This window comes from Salvelinus alpinus, chromosome 2 (genome assembly GCF_045679555.1).
Source record: "Salvelinus alpinus chromosome 2, SLU_Salpinus.1, whole genome shotgun sequence".
In the NCBI taxonomy this organism is placed as follows: domain Eukaryota; kingdom Metazoa; phylum Chordata; class Actinopteri; order Salmoniformes; family Salmonidae; genus Salvelinus; species Salvelinus alpinus.
In genome coordinates this window covers 100,682,870-100,699,133 of record NC_092087.1, presented here as the reverse complement: position 1 = coordinate 100,699,133, position 16,264 = coordinate 100,682,870, and the positions used below count along the sequence as shown (strand labels likewise).

At 45.3% G+C, this 16,264-nt stretch overlaps 1 protein-coding gene across 2 annotated transcripts; it reads left to right on the top strand.

Annotated features, from left to right (window-relative positions):
- The first annotated feature begins 223 nt into the window (after positions 1-223).
- On the top strand, positions 224-14,749 carry LOC139546265 (zinc finger protein 436-like). Of its 2 annotated transcripts, none has more exons than XM_071354425.1 (10): positions 224-359; positions 766-963; positions 2,373-2,429; positions 5,096-5,158; positions 5,312-5,551; positions 6,428-6,514; positions 6,931-7,014; positions 11,721-11,857; positions 12,014-12,247; positions 12,446-14,749. In XM_071354425.1, exons 2-10 carry the CDS (start codon positions 777-779, stop codon positions 12,887-12,889), a joined length of 1,533 nt encoding a protein of 510 aa, XP_071210526.1. In that variant the 5' UTR covers positions 224-359; positions 766-776; the 3' UTR covers positions 12,890-14,749. The 2 variants fall into 2 exon arrangements, with proteins under 2 accessions (XP_071210526.1, XP_071210533.1); XM_071354432.1 differs by having other exon boundaries at positions 225-359; positions 806-963.
- Positions 14,750-16,264: the final 1,515 nt, after the last annotated feature.

Below are 16,264 nucleotides of genomic sequence, written 5' to 3'. Positions count from 1 at the left end.
AGATTTAAATAAAAAGTCAAGAAGTCCTGCCTAATTGCGCCTGTAAATCGCTCTGGATAAGAGCATCTGCTAAATGTATCTCCTTTTTACACCAATACTACTGTACGCCGAATAGTATACTGCTCTACCGACTAGTAGGCCGTCATTGTAAATAATAATTTGTTCTTAACTGACTTGCCTAGTTAAATAAAGGTTAAATACAAATAAATAATAATAAAAACAAACCAGAGTGAGAGAAGCGCAATGACTGCGCATACGTGATGCTCGTGAACAAACCTTTTTCCTCATAAAGGTGGAAGTTTACAGTTGGATTCTCCGACCCTCCTCCATGTCAAATAATTGAAGAACACCTATCCGAGGTAATCTTTATAAATGTGTACCCAACATGCTATATCAGTGTTTAAGCTACTACCAGACGTATCGGTAGCGAATGCTAGCCGCTGTGTAGAACGACTACCAGCCAGGGAAGCGTCAAGTCGAGCTAGCTAGGTTGCGTCTATGGCATTTTTTCACGTCCTCCACCTAGTCAGTAGCCACAGCCGATGTATAATCTACAACATGTGAAGGCTATTCCCGTCTCAGTAACTAGCTAACCTTAACTAGACCAGTGACCGTTGTTGTTTTTGCTCCAATGTTCTGCAAGCAGTGAACTAGCAAGCTTAGACTCATATCTGATACAATAACGATGTTAGATAGCTAGACGTCCGTATGTTTTCTGAATAGCTCGATCGATCTTATATCTCCAATGTCCTCTACATATTTAAGACTGTGGCACCATGTGTGATCCGGAATCCCCGGATACTAGTGATCCGGCTCAGAGAAGCTCCCTGCGAGGTCCAGAGATGGCGTCAGGGAAGCTGGAGGACTGCAGTCCAACACTGGAACTCAGGGTGGCTGTCAAAGATGATGATGGTAATGACGAGGAGGAGGCTGATGAAGAGGATAGTGAAGATGTAGACTCTGGTAAGTTCAGGTGTTGAGTCAGTCAATATTGGGCTACAATAAACTCTACTGTGTGCTGTGTAGCCTATTCATAGCCTGACTGCCAGTCTGTTTCCCCTATATTGCCAACTCCTTATGGAGTGTGATTTGACAAGAGCGCAGAAACAGACTGGCAGTCAGGCTAGTCTATTCATAGTGCTGATGGTCTTTCATCATCACTACTGTCTGTTTTCAGTCAGGCTAGTCTATTCATCACTACTGTCTGTTGTCAGTCAGGCTAGTCTATTCATCACTACTGTCTGTTTTCAGTCAGGCTAGTCTATTCATCACTACTGTCTGTTTTCAGTCAGGCTAGTCTATTCATCACTACTGTCTGTTTTCAGTCAGACTAGTCTATTCATCACTACTGTCTGTTTTCAGTCAGGCTAGTCTATTCATCACTACTGTCTGTTTTCAGTCAGGCTAGTCTATTCATCACTACTGTCTGTTTTCAGTCAGGCTAGTCTATTCACCACTACTGTCTGTTTTCAGTCAGGCTAGTCTATTCATCACTGCTGTCTGTTTTCAGTCAGGCTAGTCTATTCATCACTACTGTCTGTTTTCAGTCAGGCTAGTCTATTCATCACTGCTGTCTGTTTTCAGTCAGGCTAGTCTATTCATCACTGCTGTCTGTTTTCAGTCAGGCTAGTCTATTCATCACTACTGTCTGTTTTCACTCAGACTAGTCTATTCATCACTACTGTCTGTTTTCAGTCAGGCTAGTCTATTCATCACTACTGTCTGTTTTCAGTCAGGCTAGTCTATTCATCACTACTGTCTGTTTTCAATCAGGCTAGTCTATTCATCACTACTGTCTGTTTTCAGTCAGGCTAGTCTATTCATCAGTACTGTCTGTTTTCAGTCAGGCTAGTCTATTCATCACTACTGTCTGTTTTCAGTCAGGCTAGTCTATTCATCACTACTGTCTGTTTTCAGTCAGGCTAGTCTATTCATCACTACTGTCTGTTTTCAGTCAGGCTAGTCTATTCATCACTACTGTCTGTTTTCAGTCAGGCTAGTCTATTCATCACTACTGTCTGTTTTCAATCAGACTAGTCTATTCATCACTACTGTCTGTTTTCAATCAGACTAGTCTATTCATAGTGATGGTACTTTCATCATCACTACTGTCTGTTTTCAGTCAGGCTAGTCTATTCATCACTACTGTCTGTTTTCAATCAGACTAGTCTATTCATAGTGATGGTACTTTCATCATCACTACTGTCTGTTTTCAGTCAGGCTAGTCTATTCATCACTACTGTCTGTTTTCAATCAGACTAGTCTATTCATAGTGATGGTACTTTCATCATCACTACTGTCTGTTTTCAGTCAGGCTAGTCTATTCATCACTACTGTCTGTTTTCAGTACTGTATCTTGTGTTCTCCACCAGGGCATAACGTTGTGAAAGTGGACATGGATCAGGAGGAAGGAGCAGCAGTGAAGTCGGGTGAGTAGGACAGTAGCTAGCTGGAATGGGGTGGGAGAGAGTCCTCTGGGTAGTAGTAGGACAGTAGCTAGCTGGAATGGGTGGAGAGAGTCCTCTGGGTAGTAGCAGGACAGTAGCTAGCTGGAATGGGTGGAGAGAGTCCTCTGGGTAGTAGCAGGACAGTAGCTAGCTGGAATGGGGTGGGAGAGAGTCCTCTGGGTAGTAGTAGGACAGTAGCTAGCTGGAATGGGGTGGGAGAGAGTCCTCTGGGTAGTAGTAGGACAGTAGCTAGCTGGAATGGGGTGGGAGAGAGTCCTCTGGGTAGTAGCAGAACAGTAACTAGCTGGAATGGGTGGAGAGAGTCCTCTGGGTAGTAGTAGGACAGTAGCTAGCTGGAATGGGGTGGGGGAGAGTCCTCTGGGTAGTAGTAGGACAGTAGCTAGCTGGAATGGGTGGAGAGAGAGTCCTCTGGGTAGTAGTAGTACAGTAGCTAGCTAGAATGGGTGGGGAGAGAGTCCTCTGGGTAGTAGTAGTACAGTAGCTAGCTAGAATGGGTGGGGAGAGTCCTCTGGGTAGTAGCAGGACAGTAGCTAGCTAGAATGGGGTGGGAGAGAGTCCTCTGGGTAGTAGCAGGACAGTAGCTAGCTAGAATGGGTGGGGAGAGTCCTCTGGGTAGTAGCAGGACAGTAGCTAGCTAGAATGGGTGGGGAGAGTCCTCTGGGTAGTAGTAGGACAGTAGCTAGCTGGAATGGGTGGAGAGAGAGTCCTCTGGGTAGTAGCAGGACAGTAGCTAGCTGGAATGGGGTGGGAGAGAATCCTCTGGGTAGTAGCAGGACAGTAGCTAGCTAGAATGGGGTGGGAGAGAGTCCTCTGGGTAGTAGCAGGACAGTAGCTAGCTAGAATGGGGTGGGAGAGAGTCCTCTGGGTAGTAGCAGGACAGTAGCTAGCTGGAATGGGGTGGGAGAGAGTCCTCTGGATAGTAGCAGGACAGTAGCTAGCTAGAATGGGGTGGGAGAGAGTCCTCTGGGTAGTAGTAGGACAGTATCTAGCTAGAATGGGTGGGGAGAGTCCTCTGGGTAGTAGTAGGACAGTAGCTAGCTGGAATGGGTGGGGAGAGAGTCCTCTGGGTAGTAGCAGGACAGTAGCTAGCTAGAATGGGTGGGGAGAGTCCTCTGGGTAGTAGTAGGACAGTAGCTAGCTAGAATGGGTGGGGAGAGTCCTCTGGGTAGTAGTAGGACAGTAGCTAGCTGGAATGGGGTGGGAGAGGGTCCTCTGGGTAGTAACAGGACAGTAGCTAGCTAGAATGGGTGGGGAGAGTCCTCTGGGTAGTAGTAGGACAGTAGCTAGCTGGAATGGGGTGGGAGAGAGTCCTCTCGGTAGTAGCAAGACAGCAGCTAGCTGGAATGGGGTGGGAGAGAGTCCTCTGGGTAGTAGCAGGACAGTAGCTAGCTGGAATGGGTGGGGAGAGAGTCCTCTGGGTAGTAGCAGGACAGTAGCTAGCTAGAATGGGTGGGGAGAGTCCTCTGGGTAGTAGTAGGACAGTAGCTAGCTGGAATGGGGTGGGAGAGAGTCCTCTGGGTAGTAGCAGGACAGCAGCTAGCTGGAATGGGGTGGGAGAGAGTCCTCTGGGTAGTAGCAGGACAGTAGCTAGCTGGAATGGGTGGGGAGAGAGTCCTCTGGGTAGTAGCAGGACAGTAGCTAGCTAGAATGGGTGGGGAGAGTCCTCTGGGTAGTAGCAGGACAGTAGCTAGCTAGAATGGGTGGGGAGAGTCCTCTGGGTAGTAGTAGGACAGTAGCTAGCTGGAATGGGTGGTCGAGAGTCCTCTGGGTAGTAGCAGGACAGTAGCTAGCTGGAATGGGTGGGGAGAGTCCTCTGGGTAGTAACAGGACAGTAGCTAGCTGGAATGGGTGGGAGAGAGTCCTCTGGGTAGTAGCAGGACAGTAGCTAGCTGGAATGTGTGGGGAGAGAGTCCTCTGGGTAGTAACAGGACAGTAGCTAGCTGGAATGGGGTGGGAGAGAGTCCTCTGGATAGTAACAGGACAGGAGCTAGCTGGAATGGGTGGGGAGAGAGTCCTCTGGGTAGTAGCAGGACCGTATCTAGCTGGAATGGGTGGGAGAGAGTCCTCTGGGTAGTAGCAGGACAGTAGCTAGCTAGAATGGGTGGGAGAGAGTCCTCTGGGTAGTAGCAGGACAGTAGCTAGCTGGAATGGGGTGGGAGAGAGTCCTCTGGGTAGTAGCAGGACAGTAGCTAGCTAGAATGGGGTGGGAGAGAGTCCTCTGGGTAGTAGCAGGACAGTAGCTAGCTGGAATGGGGTGCGAGAGAGTCCTCTGGGTAGTAGCAGGATAGTAGCTAGCTAGAATGGGGTGGGAGAGAGTCCTCTGGGTAGTTGCAGGACAGTAGCTAGCTGGAATGGGGTGGGAGAGAGTCCTCTGGGTAGTAGCAGGACAGTAGCTAGCTAGAATGGGTGGGGAGAGAGTCCTCTGGGCGCCTAACCTTCTGCACTCATTATTGTACACTCCTGGTTACCCGTGTCTATATCAAACACTGATTGATTGACAGAAATAATAAACATCAGCAGGTACTCAGACCCCCGGTTGCCTGGTTGCCTGGTTACCTGTGCTGGACTGTTGTAGAGGTTCTGATGGATATTACCGGTTCTATTCATGTGATTCTGTATTTTAACAGGGCTTGCTATTGTTGAAAGAGATGCAGAGGAGGAGGGAGGTGGCGGGGATGAGACCAACTTAGGTAATCACAGACCACAATAACCATTCATGGGGATGATAAATCTTTGGTTGTATCCACTTTGATAGTTTATAGTGTTACGTAGGAGAACATTGATCATAAGAGGTACATACGGTCTCTTACAGTATTTAACCTGTAGTGTTGTCACGGAAACAGGAGGGGGCGCCAACTCGGACACAGACAGTTTAGATGGGGAGAATGAACAGAGTTCGAACGCTCAGAGTGCCGTGGAGAAACCACACCCCTGCTCCCAGTGTGGCAAGACCTTCCTCACCGTGGGGAGCCTGAAGAGGCACACGCAGACCCACAGCGGAGAGAAACGCCATCAGTGCTCCGTCTGCGGGAAATGTTTCTCACGCTCAGACGACATGAAGAGGCACCTCACCATCCACACAGGTTATTGTGAACAATGATTATTATTACATTTCAGTATTTGGCATAGACTATTACAAGATGGAATATAGCTGTAAACAGCCATGGTGGTGCTCAAGCCTTATTGCACCACAGCGCCAACTTCAGGACAACTTGGATGAGCTACTTCTGTATGCCTGCCATAACATAACATCACAACTCAACATCCACCAGACCATGCCTGCCATAACATCACAACTCAACATCCACCAGATCATGCCTGCCAATTATCACAACTCAACATCCACCAGATCATGCCTGCCAATTATCACAACTCAACATCCACCAGACCATGCCTGCCAATTATCACAACTCAACATCCACCAGACCATGCCTGCCAATTATCACAACTCAACATCCACCAGATCATGCCTGCCATAACATCACAACTCAACATCCACCAGACCATACAGTATGCTTCTGATGGATTTGGGACCATTTTTAGTGACGTCGACTACTTCTCTGAGTAGAAGTGCTGTGAAGTGTAGAGGTCTGCTCATGTAAATGCTAAATAAATCCGTATCCACAAAAGAGAGAGGGTCAGTCACATTTTAACAGTTGTATGTATTATTATTATAGTAAGAGATGTGTGGTACATGCTTACCTATCTATTGGGGGGCTGAATAAAAAACATGTCTAGCAATGGGAAATACCACTTAAATGTATTATTTTAGATTACATGATGTTCGAATCGATATATGGATGAAAAATACCACTTAAATGTATTATTTTAGATTACATAATGTTGGAATCGATATATGGATGGGAAATACCACTTAAATGTATTATTTTAGATTACATGATGTTGGAATCGATATATGGATGCTATTGATCGACTCAGTACCTCTAACTCATCCCTAGGAGAGAGGCTGAGCCACGTCTGTCACCAGTGTGGGAAGACTTTCACCAGTGTGGGAGGGCTGAAGAAACACCAGATGACCCACACAGGTGTAGTGCTCCTTCCAGGTGTATAGAGGATGATGTCATGGGATGCTGTTGTTGAGGGGGAGGCAGGTAGCCTAGTGGTTAGAGCGTTGGGCCAGTAACCGAAATGGTTGCTGGATCGAATCCCCCCGAGCTGACAAGGTAAAAATCTGTCGTTCTGCCTCTGAACAAGGCAGTTAACCCTCTGTTCCTCGGTAGGCCGTCATTGTAAATAAGAATTTGTTCTTAACTGACTTGCCTCGTTAAATAAAATAAAAATACATGATGTTAATGATATGATGTAATGTATTATAACAGATATTGATATTTATAATTGCCTACAAAAGTTATCAGTGTCTCTCAACTCTCTTTTGAGTGGGCCTCAATGTGGTTTTTAAATCTGTTGTTTGTGACATTGAAACGTTCCGTCTGTTTATCAGGAGAGAAGCCGTTCCAGTGTTCAGAGTGTGGGAAAGGTTTCACTGCGCAGGGTAACCTCAAGATCCACCAGCGCATCCACACAGGTCAGTTATATAGTGTGGGAAAGGTTTCACTGCGCAGGGTAACCTCAAGATCCACCAGCGCATCCACACAGGTCCATTATATATTTAATATAATATATGCCGTTTTACCTCTCAGGTTTATATCTCTCAGGAAGACACTAAACGTTTTGTACCGGCTTTTAAATGAAAATGTATTTATGTTCATCTTGTATATATGTCTTCCATATCATTGGTATGTGTTCTGTGTAGAGTTCTCATTCTCAGCCCGAACGTGACGGTTTCAGGCTTGCCGTGCTGTTAAGGGGGGGGGGGGGGGGGGGACTATGGAAGTCTGCTGTGTTAAGGGGGGGGAAACTATGGAAGTCTGCCCACCTTTTCAGCCCACTACGTTTCTCTCTCTGTCGCAGCAGCTGCCAGGATTCCAGTATTGGCTGGGCCAGAGAAATTTGTGGCCATGATGAAACTTTTTTTTATTTTTTTCGGGATGATTTGAAATGTTTAAAATCGCGATAGGAATAGGGCTTGAGTGCCCTCGGGAGAATGATGATCCGCGAGACCGCGACAGGCAGAGCATCTCAGTATCAGGAGAAGCCCTTATTCCAGTGGTATCTGTTAACGCCGATACATCCAAAATACACCCTGTGACTGCCGATACATCCAAATACACCCTGTGACTGCCGATACATCCAAAATACACCCTGTGACTGCCCTGCTAATGTGCCTCGCTGGACCTTGTAAAACTATCCGAAGTCGACCCATAACTGATCCAATTGTTTACTAATCAAACATGCGTTCCAAACACGGGGCTTTTATTCAAATAGATGTTTGGCAGAAAAATCTAGTTATTTATTTGTTTAATTATTCAAGGCTCCCTTTTTGTTATTTCATTTTAAAATAAAATGCTTGATTGCTGTGCAATGACATGAATGAATTATTGATTGTATTGAAGTTACGTTAAGACAGATAAAACAGGACGTACTCTCACAGCTCCATGGTGGACAGATTATACATATAAACCAGTCTAAATGGGTGAGAAATTAACCAATTTAATCCATCTACCCATAATGACAAAGTGAAAACATGTTTTTGAAAATGAAATGCAGAAATATCTCATTTACATAAGTATTCACACTCCTGAGTCAATACATGTTAGCATCACCTTTGGTAGCGATTACAGCTGCGAGTTTTTCTGGGTAAACCTCTAAGAGCACACCTGGATTGTACAATATTTGCACATTATTCTTTTTTAAATTCTTCAAGCTCTGTCAAGTTTGTTGATCATTGCTAGACAGCCATTTTCAAGTTTAAGCCGATTTTAAGTCAAAACCTTAACTGTGTTTTAGGTTATTGTCCTGCTGAAAGGTGAATTTATCTCCCAGTGTCTGTTGGAAAGCAGACTGAACCAAGTTTTCCACAGATTTTACCTGTGCTTAGCTCTATTCCTTTTCTTTTTATCCTAAAAAACTCCCCAGTCCTTGCCGATAACAAGCATTACCCATAACATGATACAGCCACCACAATACTTGAAAATATGGAGAGTGGTACTCAGTGATGTGTTGTGTTGGATTTGCCCCAAATATAACGCTTTGTATTCAGGACATAAAGTTTGTTTCAGTTTTTCTTTAGTGCCTTATTGCAAACAGGATGCATGTTTTAGAATATATTTATTCATTACAGGCTTCCTTCTTTTCACTCTGTCATTTCTCCGTTTTCTCCTTTCACAGCATTTAAACTCTGGAACTGTTTTAAAGTCACAATTGGCCTCGTGTTGAAATCCCTGAGTGGTTTCCTTCCTCTCCGGCAACTGAGTTAGGAAGGACGCCTGTATCTTTGTAGTGACTGGGTGTATTGATACACCATCTAAAGTGTAATTGATAGCTTCACAAGGCTCAAAGGGATATTCAATGTCTGCTTTTTTACATTTTTACCCATCTACCACCAGGTGCCCTTCTATGCTGGAAAACCTCCCTGGTCTTTGTGGTTGAATTTGTGTTTTAAATTCACTGCTCAACTGAAGGACCTTACAGATAATTGTATTTGTGGGATACAGAGATGAGGTAGTCATTCAAAAATCATTTTAAACACTATTAGTGCACACAGATTGAGTCCATGTGACTTGTTAATAAGCACGTTTTTACTCCTAAACTTATTTAGGATTACCATAACAAAGGGTTTGAATTCTTATTGACTCAAGACATTTCAGCTTTTCATTTTGTATTAATTTGTAATGTCTAAAAACATAATTCCACTTTGACATTATGGGTTATTGTGTGTAGACCAGTGACACAATCTCAATTGAATCTGTTTTTTAAATTCAAGCTGTAACATTTTGGAAAAAGTCAAGGGGTGTGAATACTTTCTGATGGCACAGTACAAATCAAATCAAATGTATTTATATAGCCCTTCGTACGTCAGCTGATATCTCAAAGTGCTGTACAGAAACCCAGCCTAAAACCCCAAAACAGCAAGCAATGCAGGTGTAGAACCACGGTGGAAAAACTCCCTAGAAAGGCCAAAACCTAGAGAGGAACCAGGCTATGAGGGGTGGCCAGTCCTCTTCTGGCTGTGCCGGCTGGAGATTATAACAGAACATGGCCAAGATGTTCAAATGTTCATAAATGACCAGCATGGTCAAATAATAATAATCACAGTAGTTATCGAGGGTGCAGCAGGTCAGCACCTCAGGAGTAAATGTCAGTTGGCTTTTCATAGCCGATCATTAAGAGTATCTCTACCGCTGCTGCGGTCTCTAGAGTTGAAAACAGCAGGTCTGGGACAGGTAGCAGATCTGGGACAGGTAGCACGTCCGGTGAACAGGTCAGGGTTCCATAGCCGCAGGCAGAACAGTTGAAACTGGAGCAGCAGCAAGGCCAGGTGGACTGGGGACAGCAAGGAGTCATCATGCCTGGTAGTCCTGACGCATGGTCCTAGGGCTCAGGTCCTCCGAGAGAGAGAAGGAGAGCATTAGAGAGAGCATACTTACTCCAGATATAACAAACTGACCCTAGCCCCCCTGACACAAACTACTGCAGCATAAATACTGGAGGCTGAGACAGGAGGGGTCAGGAGACACTGTGGCCCCATCCGATGATACCCCCAGACAGGGCCAAACAGGAAGGATATAACCCCACCCACTTTGCCAAAGCACAGCCCCCATACCACTAGAGGGATATCTTCAACCACCAACTTACCATCCTGAGACAAGGCCGAGTATAGCCCACAAAGATCTCCGCCACGGCACAAACCAAGGGGGGGCGCCAACCCAGACAGGAAGATCACGTCAGTGACTCAACCCACTCAAGTGACGCACCCCTCCTAGGGACGGCATGAAAGAGCACCAGTAAGCCAGTGACTCAGCCCCTGTAATAGGGTTAGAGGCAGAGAATCCCAGTGGAGAGAGGGGAACCGGCCAGGCAGAGACAGCAAGGGCGGTTCGTTGCTCCAGAGCCTTTCCGTTCACCTTCACACTCCTGGGCCAGACTACACTCAATCATATGACCTACTGAAGAGATACGTCTTCAGTAAAGACTTAAAGGTTGAGACCGAGTCTGCGTCTCTCACATGGGTAGGCAGACCATTCCATAAAAATTGAGATCTATAGGAGAAAGCCCTGCCTCCAGTTGTTTGCTTTGAAATTCTAGGGACAACTGCGTCTTGTAACCGTATCGTACGTGTAGGTATGTACAGCAGGACCAACTTGGAAAGATAGGTAGGCGCAAGCCCATGTAATGCTTTGTAGGTTAACAGTAAAACCTTGAAATCAGCCCTTGCCTTAACAGGAAGCCAGTGTAGGGAGGCTAGCACTGGAGTAATATGATCAATTTTTTTGGTTCTAGTCAGGATTCTAGCAGCCGTATTTAGCACTAACTGAAGTTTATTTAGTGCTTTATCCGGTTAGCCGGAAAGTAGAGCATTGCAGTAGTCTAACCTAGAAGTAACAAAAGCATGGATAAATTTTTCTGCATCATTTTTGGACAGAAAATGTCTGATTTTTGCAATGTTACATAGATGGAATAAAGCTGTCCTTGAAACAGTCTTGATATGTTCGTCAAAAGAGAGATCAGGGTACAGACAGCGATTATGTTGAATAAAATCTCATTGACTGATTATCAGACAAGACACAGGCTTTTGGTTGGGAGGGGGACAGGCTGCTACGCCAGAGAAGAGCAGAATCCACTTGTTAAGCTACATAACACGCTGGCAAAATGTTCTGATGACTTAATATATGCGCAAACTAGAATCAAGATGATCATGAGCACTCGCTTCTCTAACATTTCCCCGGCCTAATTGTTATCCAATATCCAAACGGAGATTCAGCGAATAAAAAAAAATCTGCCATTTAGTTAATTGATTTATCAAGACGAGTCACCCACACTTTTCTTAAAGCAATGAGGTGGTGCTGTCCCAATCAAATCGGTGCTGAAATGATCATTTAGGTGACCACACGACTATTGCTTTAAGTTAGTACAACGGTTGGATGTGACACTGGGAGTTTCAGTCTAAGCAAGTATTTGATACATGCCTTCAATTGCATTAGCTTATTTTATTACAATATATATATATTTTTGCATTAAGTTGATTATAACTAAACGCAGAGAGAAACTCCCCTATCTGTTTCTTCGTCTCCTCACTCCGCTGCCGCCCGCTTCTGCAGCGTTGTTCTCAACACCAGTTTAAATCAGAGATTTAAAAACTTTATTTAAAAAATGAAGTTATTCTATTCACAGGGGAGAAACCGTACCAGTGCTCCCAGTGTCAGAAAAGCTTCTCTCGGCTGGCCCACTATAAAGACCACCAGCAGACTCACCGGGAGGAGAAACCGTATCACTGCAATGACTGTGGGAAAAGCTTCTCCTACTTCAAGGTTCGTTGTTGTTTTACTGTCTTAATTTATCTATTTACTCCTCATCTGCTGTTTTGTTTTATCTTTCTCACGGTTTATTGATTTATGTATGGGAAGCACTTTGCACTGCATTTTGTTGTAAGTAATGATCTAAATAAATGTTGATTTTGATACAAGTCACTCAAGTGCCACCAGATGATACACAAAGGGGAGAACCTCCACCACTGCTCCGTATGCGGTAAAGGGTTCGCCATCCGCGGCAACCTGAAGACCCATCTGCAGACACACACCAAGGAGAAACCACACCAATGCTCAGAGTGCGGGAAACGGTTCTCCCGAGCCCACGACCTGAAAAAACACAAGCTGCTCCACACGGGGCAGAAGACCTACCACATTTGCCAGTGTGGCAAGGTGCGTATCAATTAAAGTTACATTATGTAGCTTTGTGTAGGAACCAACAGTTTTCAGATAGAAATGCGAGTTATAGATTTGCCATTCTCTTTGAAAGCAAGTCTTATAAGTGGTAGACACGTCATATGTGCGATATTTCTATGCTTCCCCTCATTCATTTTTGTTTTTGTGTCTTTGTTTATCTGTCTCCAATCTAAGAGCTTCACGGAGCTGGGGAACCTGCGAACCCACCAGAGAACCCACACCGGAGAGAAACCATTCTGCTGTTCTTTCTGCGGCCGAACCTTCTTGCGTGCTGGAGACCTGAAGAGCCACCAGCGGACACACACCGGAGAGAAACCATTCATCTGCGCCATTTGTGGGACCAGTTTTGCCCAATCTGGCAACCTGAAAGTGCATCAGATCACACACACTAAAGAGAGGCCGTACCCTTGTACTGTCTGTGATAAGGGGTTCACCACACCGGGGAGTCTGAAGCTACATATGAGGACACACACAGGGGAGCGGCCGTTCCTGTGTAGCGCGTGTGGGAAAGGGTTCACGGCGTCAGGGCAGCTGAAGAGGCACCAAGAGTGTCACATGAGAGACACTGTCCAATCATCTCCTAGTGAAGACACAGGGGTGGCGGTGGCTTCAAAATAAAAGTCCTCTCTAAGCGGACTACAAAATAAGAGTACTGGAAACGTGCCATTGTGTGTCTGAACTGTGATCATGATGGGAGGTTTTACTGCTTCATGATGTCACTATGGGCTCTAGTCAAATGGGACACCATTCACTGTGGGCTCTGGTCAAATGGGACACCATTCACTATGGGCTCTGGTCAAACGGGACACCATTCACTATGGGCTCTGGTCAAATGGGACACCATTCACTGTGGGCTCTGGTCAAACGGGACACCATTCACTATGGGCTCTGGTCAAACGGGACACCATTCACTATGGGCTCTGGTCAAATGGGACACCATTCACTATGGGCTCTGGTCAAATGAGACACCATTCACTATGGGCTCTGGTCAAATGAGACACCATTCACTGTGGGCTCTGGTCAAATGGGACACCATTCACTATGGGCTCTGGTCAAACGGGACACCATTCACTGTGGGCTCTGGTCAAATGAGACACCATTCACTATGGGCTCTGGTCAAACGGGACACCATTCACTATGGGCTCTGGTCAAACGGGACACCATCAAATGGGACACCATTCACTATGGGCTCTGGTCAAATGAGACACCATTCACTATGGGCTCTGGTCAAATGAGACACCATTCACTGTGGGCTCTGGTCAAATGGGACACCATTCACTATGGGCTCTGGTCAAACGGGACACCATTCACTATGGGCTCTGGTCAAACGGGACACCATTCACTATGGGCTCTGGTCAAACGGGACACCATTCATTATGGGCTCTGGTCAAATGGGACACCATTCACTGTGGGCTCTGGTCAAACGGGACACCATTCACTATGGGCTCTGGTCAAACGGGACACCATTCACTATGGGCTCTGGTCAAATGGGACACCATTCACTGTGGGCTCTGGTCAAATGAGACACCATTCACTATGGGCTCTGGTCAAATGGGACACCATTCACTGTGGGCTCTGGTCAAATGAGACACCATTCACTATGGGCTCTGGTCAAATGGGACACCATTCACTATGGGCTCTGGTCAAATGGGACACCATTCACTATGGGCTCTGGTCAAATGAGACACCATTCACTATGGGCTCTGGTCAAATGGGACACCATTCACTGTGGGCTCTGGTCAAACGGGACACCATTCACTATGGGCTCTGGTCAAATGGGACACCATTCATTATGGGCTCTGGTCAAATGAGAGACCATTCACTATGGGCTCTGGTCAAACGGGACACCACTATTGGCTCTGGTCAAATGGGACCCCATCCACTCTGGTCAAATGGGACACCACTATGGGCTCTGGTCAATTGGACTGCACTATAAAGGGAGTAGGGTACCATTCAGGACCTACACTATTTCTCCCTTTTGCAGAACGTCAGTTGTTTACTCTATGAGCTTTTAAAGTGTCCGAGAATGTGATGTTTGACAAAAAATTGTATTCTGAGTCCTGAATGACACCCAATTTAGTGCACTACGTTTGACAAGGGCCCATAGGGTTCTGGCTAAAAGTAGTGCACTATTTATAGAATAGGGTGCCATTTGGGACCGTATGTGAATATGAAGGTAGTGATGGCCTTAATGGTAAAATATCTGTCATGTCATCTACCCATTAGAATGTACACGATCTGATATTGATCATATAATATGATTCCCAAATGGCACCCCTATTCCCTATATAGTGCACTAATGTTGATCAGAGCCTAAAGTAGTGCACTATATAGGAAATAGAGTGCCATTAGGGACGCAAAACAGAGTTTATACTACAGTACTAATGAACACATTCTCTGGTAAACACAGTTTAATGATTTGTCTCTTTATTATCTGAGTATTGATCTGATTTTAATAAATAACACTAAAGTATTCTACTAATGCGTTTCATCCTGTGAAAACTTAAGTTTGAAATAATTAAGTTCCCCTATCGTCCTGTAGGTGGTGCTATTGAGTCACATTCACAATGCAGCCAGTATTTTCCCCTATCGTCCTGTAGGTGGTGCTATTGAGTCACATTCACAATGCAGCCAGTATTTTCCCCTATCGTCCTGTAGGTGGTGCTATTGAGTCACATTCACAACGCAGCCAGTAGTTTCCCCTATCGTCCTGTAGGTGGTGCTATTGAGTCACATTCACAATGCAGCCAGTGAAGTTTGTTGTTTTTAGCCCATAGCGCTCTGTAGTGCACTGTATAGGGAATAGTGTGCCATTTGTTATGTAGGCTTAGTGTGAAACTTAAGGGACTAAGGTGTGTTTCCTACTGATAAGGAACTCTTCCTCAGAGTAAACATGTATTACCCCCTAAAAAACAGGTGGTTTATAACAAAGAATGGACAAAAATTAGTCATACCAAAGACTGTAAACAAAATGGGCAGTGTTGGGGAACTACGTGTAATTTAACTACACTGAACAAAAATATAAATGCATCAATTTCAAAGATTTTACTGAGTTACATTTCATATAAGGAAATCAGTCAAGTGCTTGCCCAGGTGATATTTAAAAGCGGCTGGGCCAGTGGACTTGTGGAGATGTGGAGGGTCAACACCTTTTAGTTTGCGCTCCCGCATTGATTTCTAGATAAACATTCCTTTGTCTGATCTTCAAAGTTTTTGTTTTGCTTCCTGTCTTTCAGTTTGGGTTTTCATTTTGTTTGCCTCTTGGGAAAATCTTGTGGGTGTCTTTTACGTTCCAGTTGTTGTTGCTAGTCAACTTTCAGTGGACACCCCCATGAGTCTCTTTCAGAACCCCTCCTCCTGTTTCGTTTTGGTTGTTGTTGCTAGTCAACTTTCAGTGGACACCCCCATGAGTCTCTTTCAGAACCCCTCCTCCTGTTTCGTTTTGGTTGTTGTTGCTAGTCAACTTTCAGTGGACACCCCCATGAGTCTCTTTCAGAACCCCTCCTCCTGTTTCGTTTTGGTTGTTGTTGCTAGTCAACTTTCAGTGGACACCCCCATGAGTCTCTTTCAGAACCCCTCCTCCTGTTTCGTTTTGGTTGTTGTTGCTAGTCAACTTTCAGTGGACACCCCCATGAGTCTCTTTCAGAACCCCTCCTCCTGTTTCGTTTTGGTTGTTGTTGCTAGTCAACTTTCAGTGGACACCCCCATGAGTCTCTTTCAGAACCCCTCCTCCTGTTTCGTTTTGGTTGTTGTTGCTAGTCAACTTTCAGTGGACACCCCCATGAGTCTCTTTCAGAACCCCTCCTCCTGTTTCGTTTTGGTTGTTGTTGCTAGTCAACTTTCAGTGGACACCCCCATGAGTCTCTTTCAGAACCCCTCCTCCTGTTTCGTTTTGGTTGTTGTTGCTAGTCAACTTTCAGTGGACACCCCCATGAGTCTCTTTCAGAACCCCTCCCCCTGTTTCGTTTTGGTTGTTGTTGCTAGTCAACTTTC

Excerpts from the sequence above, each read along its gene's own strand:
- LOC139546265 (XM_071354425.1), top strand. The coding sequence starts at position 777 with ATGTGTGATCCGGAATCCCCGGATACTAGTGATCCGGCTCAGAGAAGC. Across the intron at positions 2,430-5,095 it reads AGGAGCAGCAGTGAAGTCGG|GGCTTGCTATTGTTGAAAGA; the intron begins GTGAGTAGGACA and ends GTATTTTAACAG. Across the intron at positions 7,015-11,720 it reads CCACCAGCGCATCCACACAG|GGGAGAAACCGTACCAGTGC; the intron begins GTCAGTTATATA and ends TTCTATTCACAG.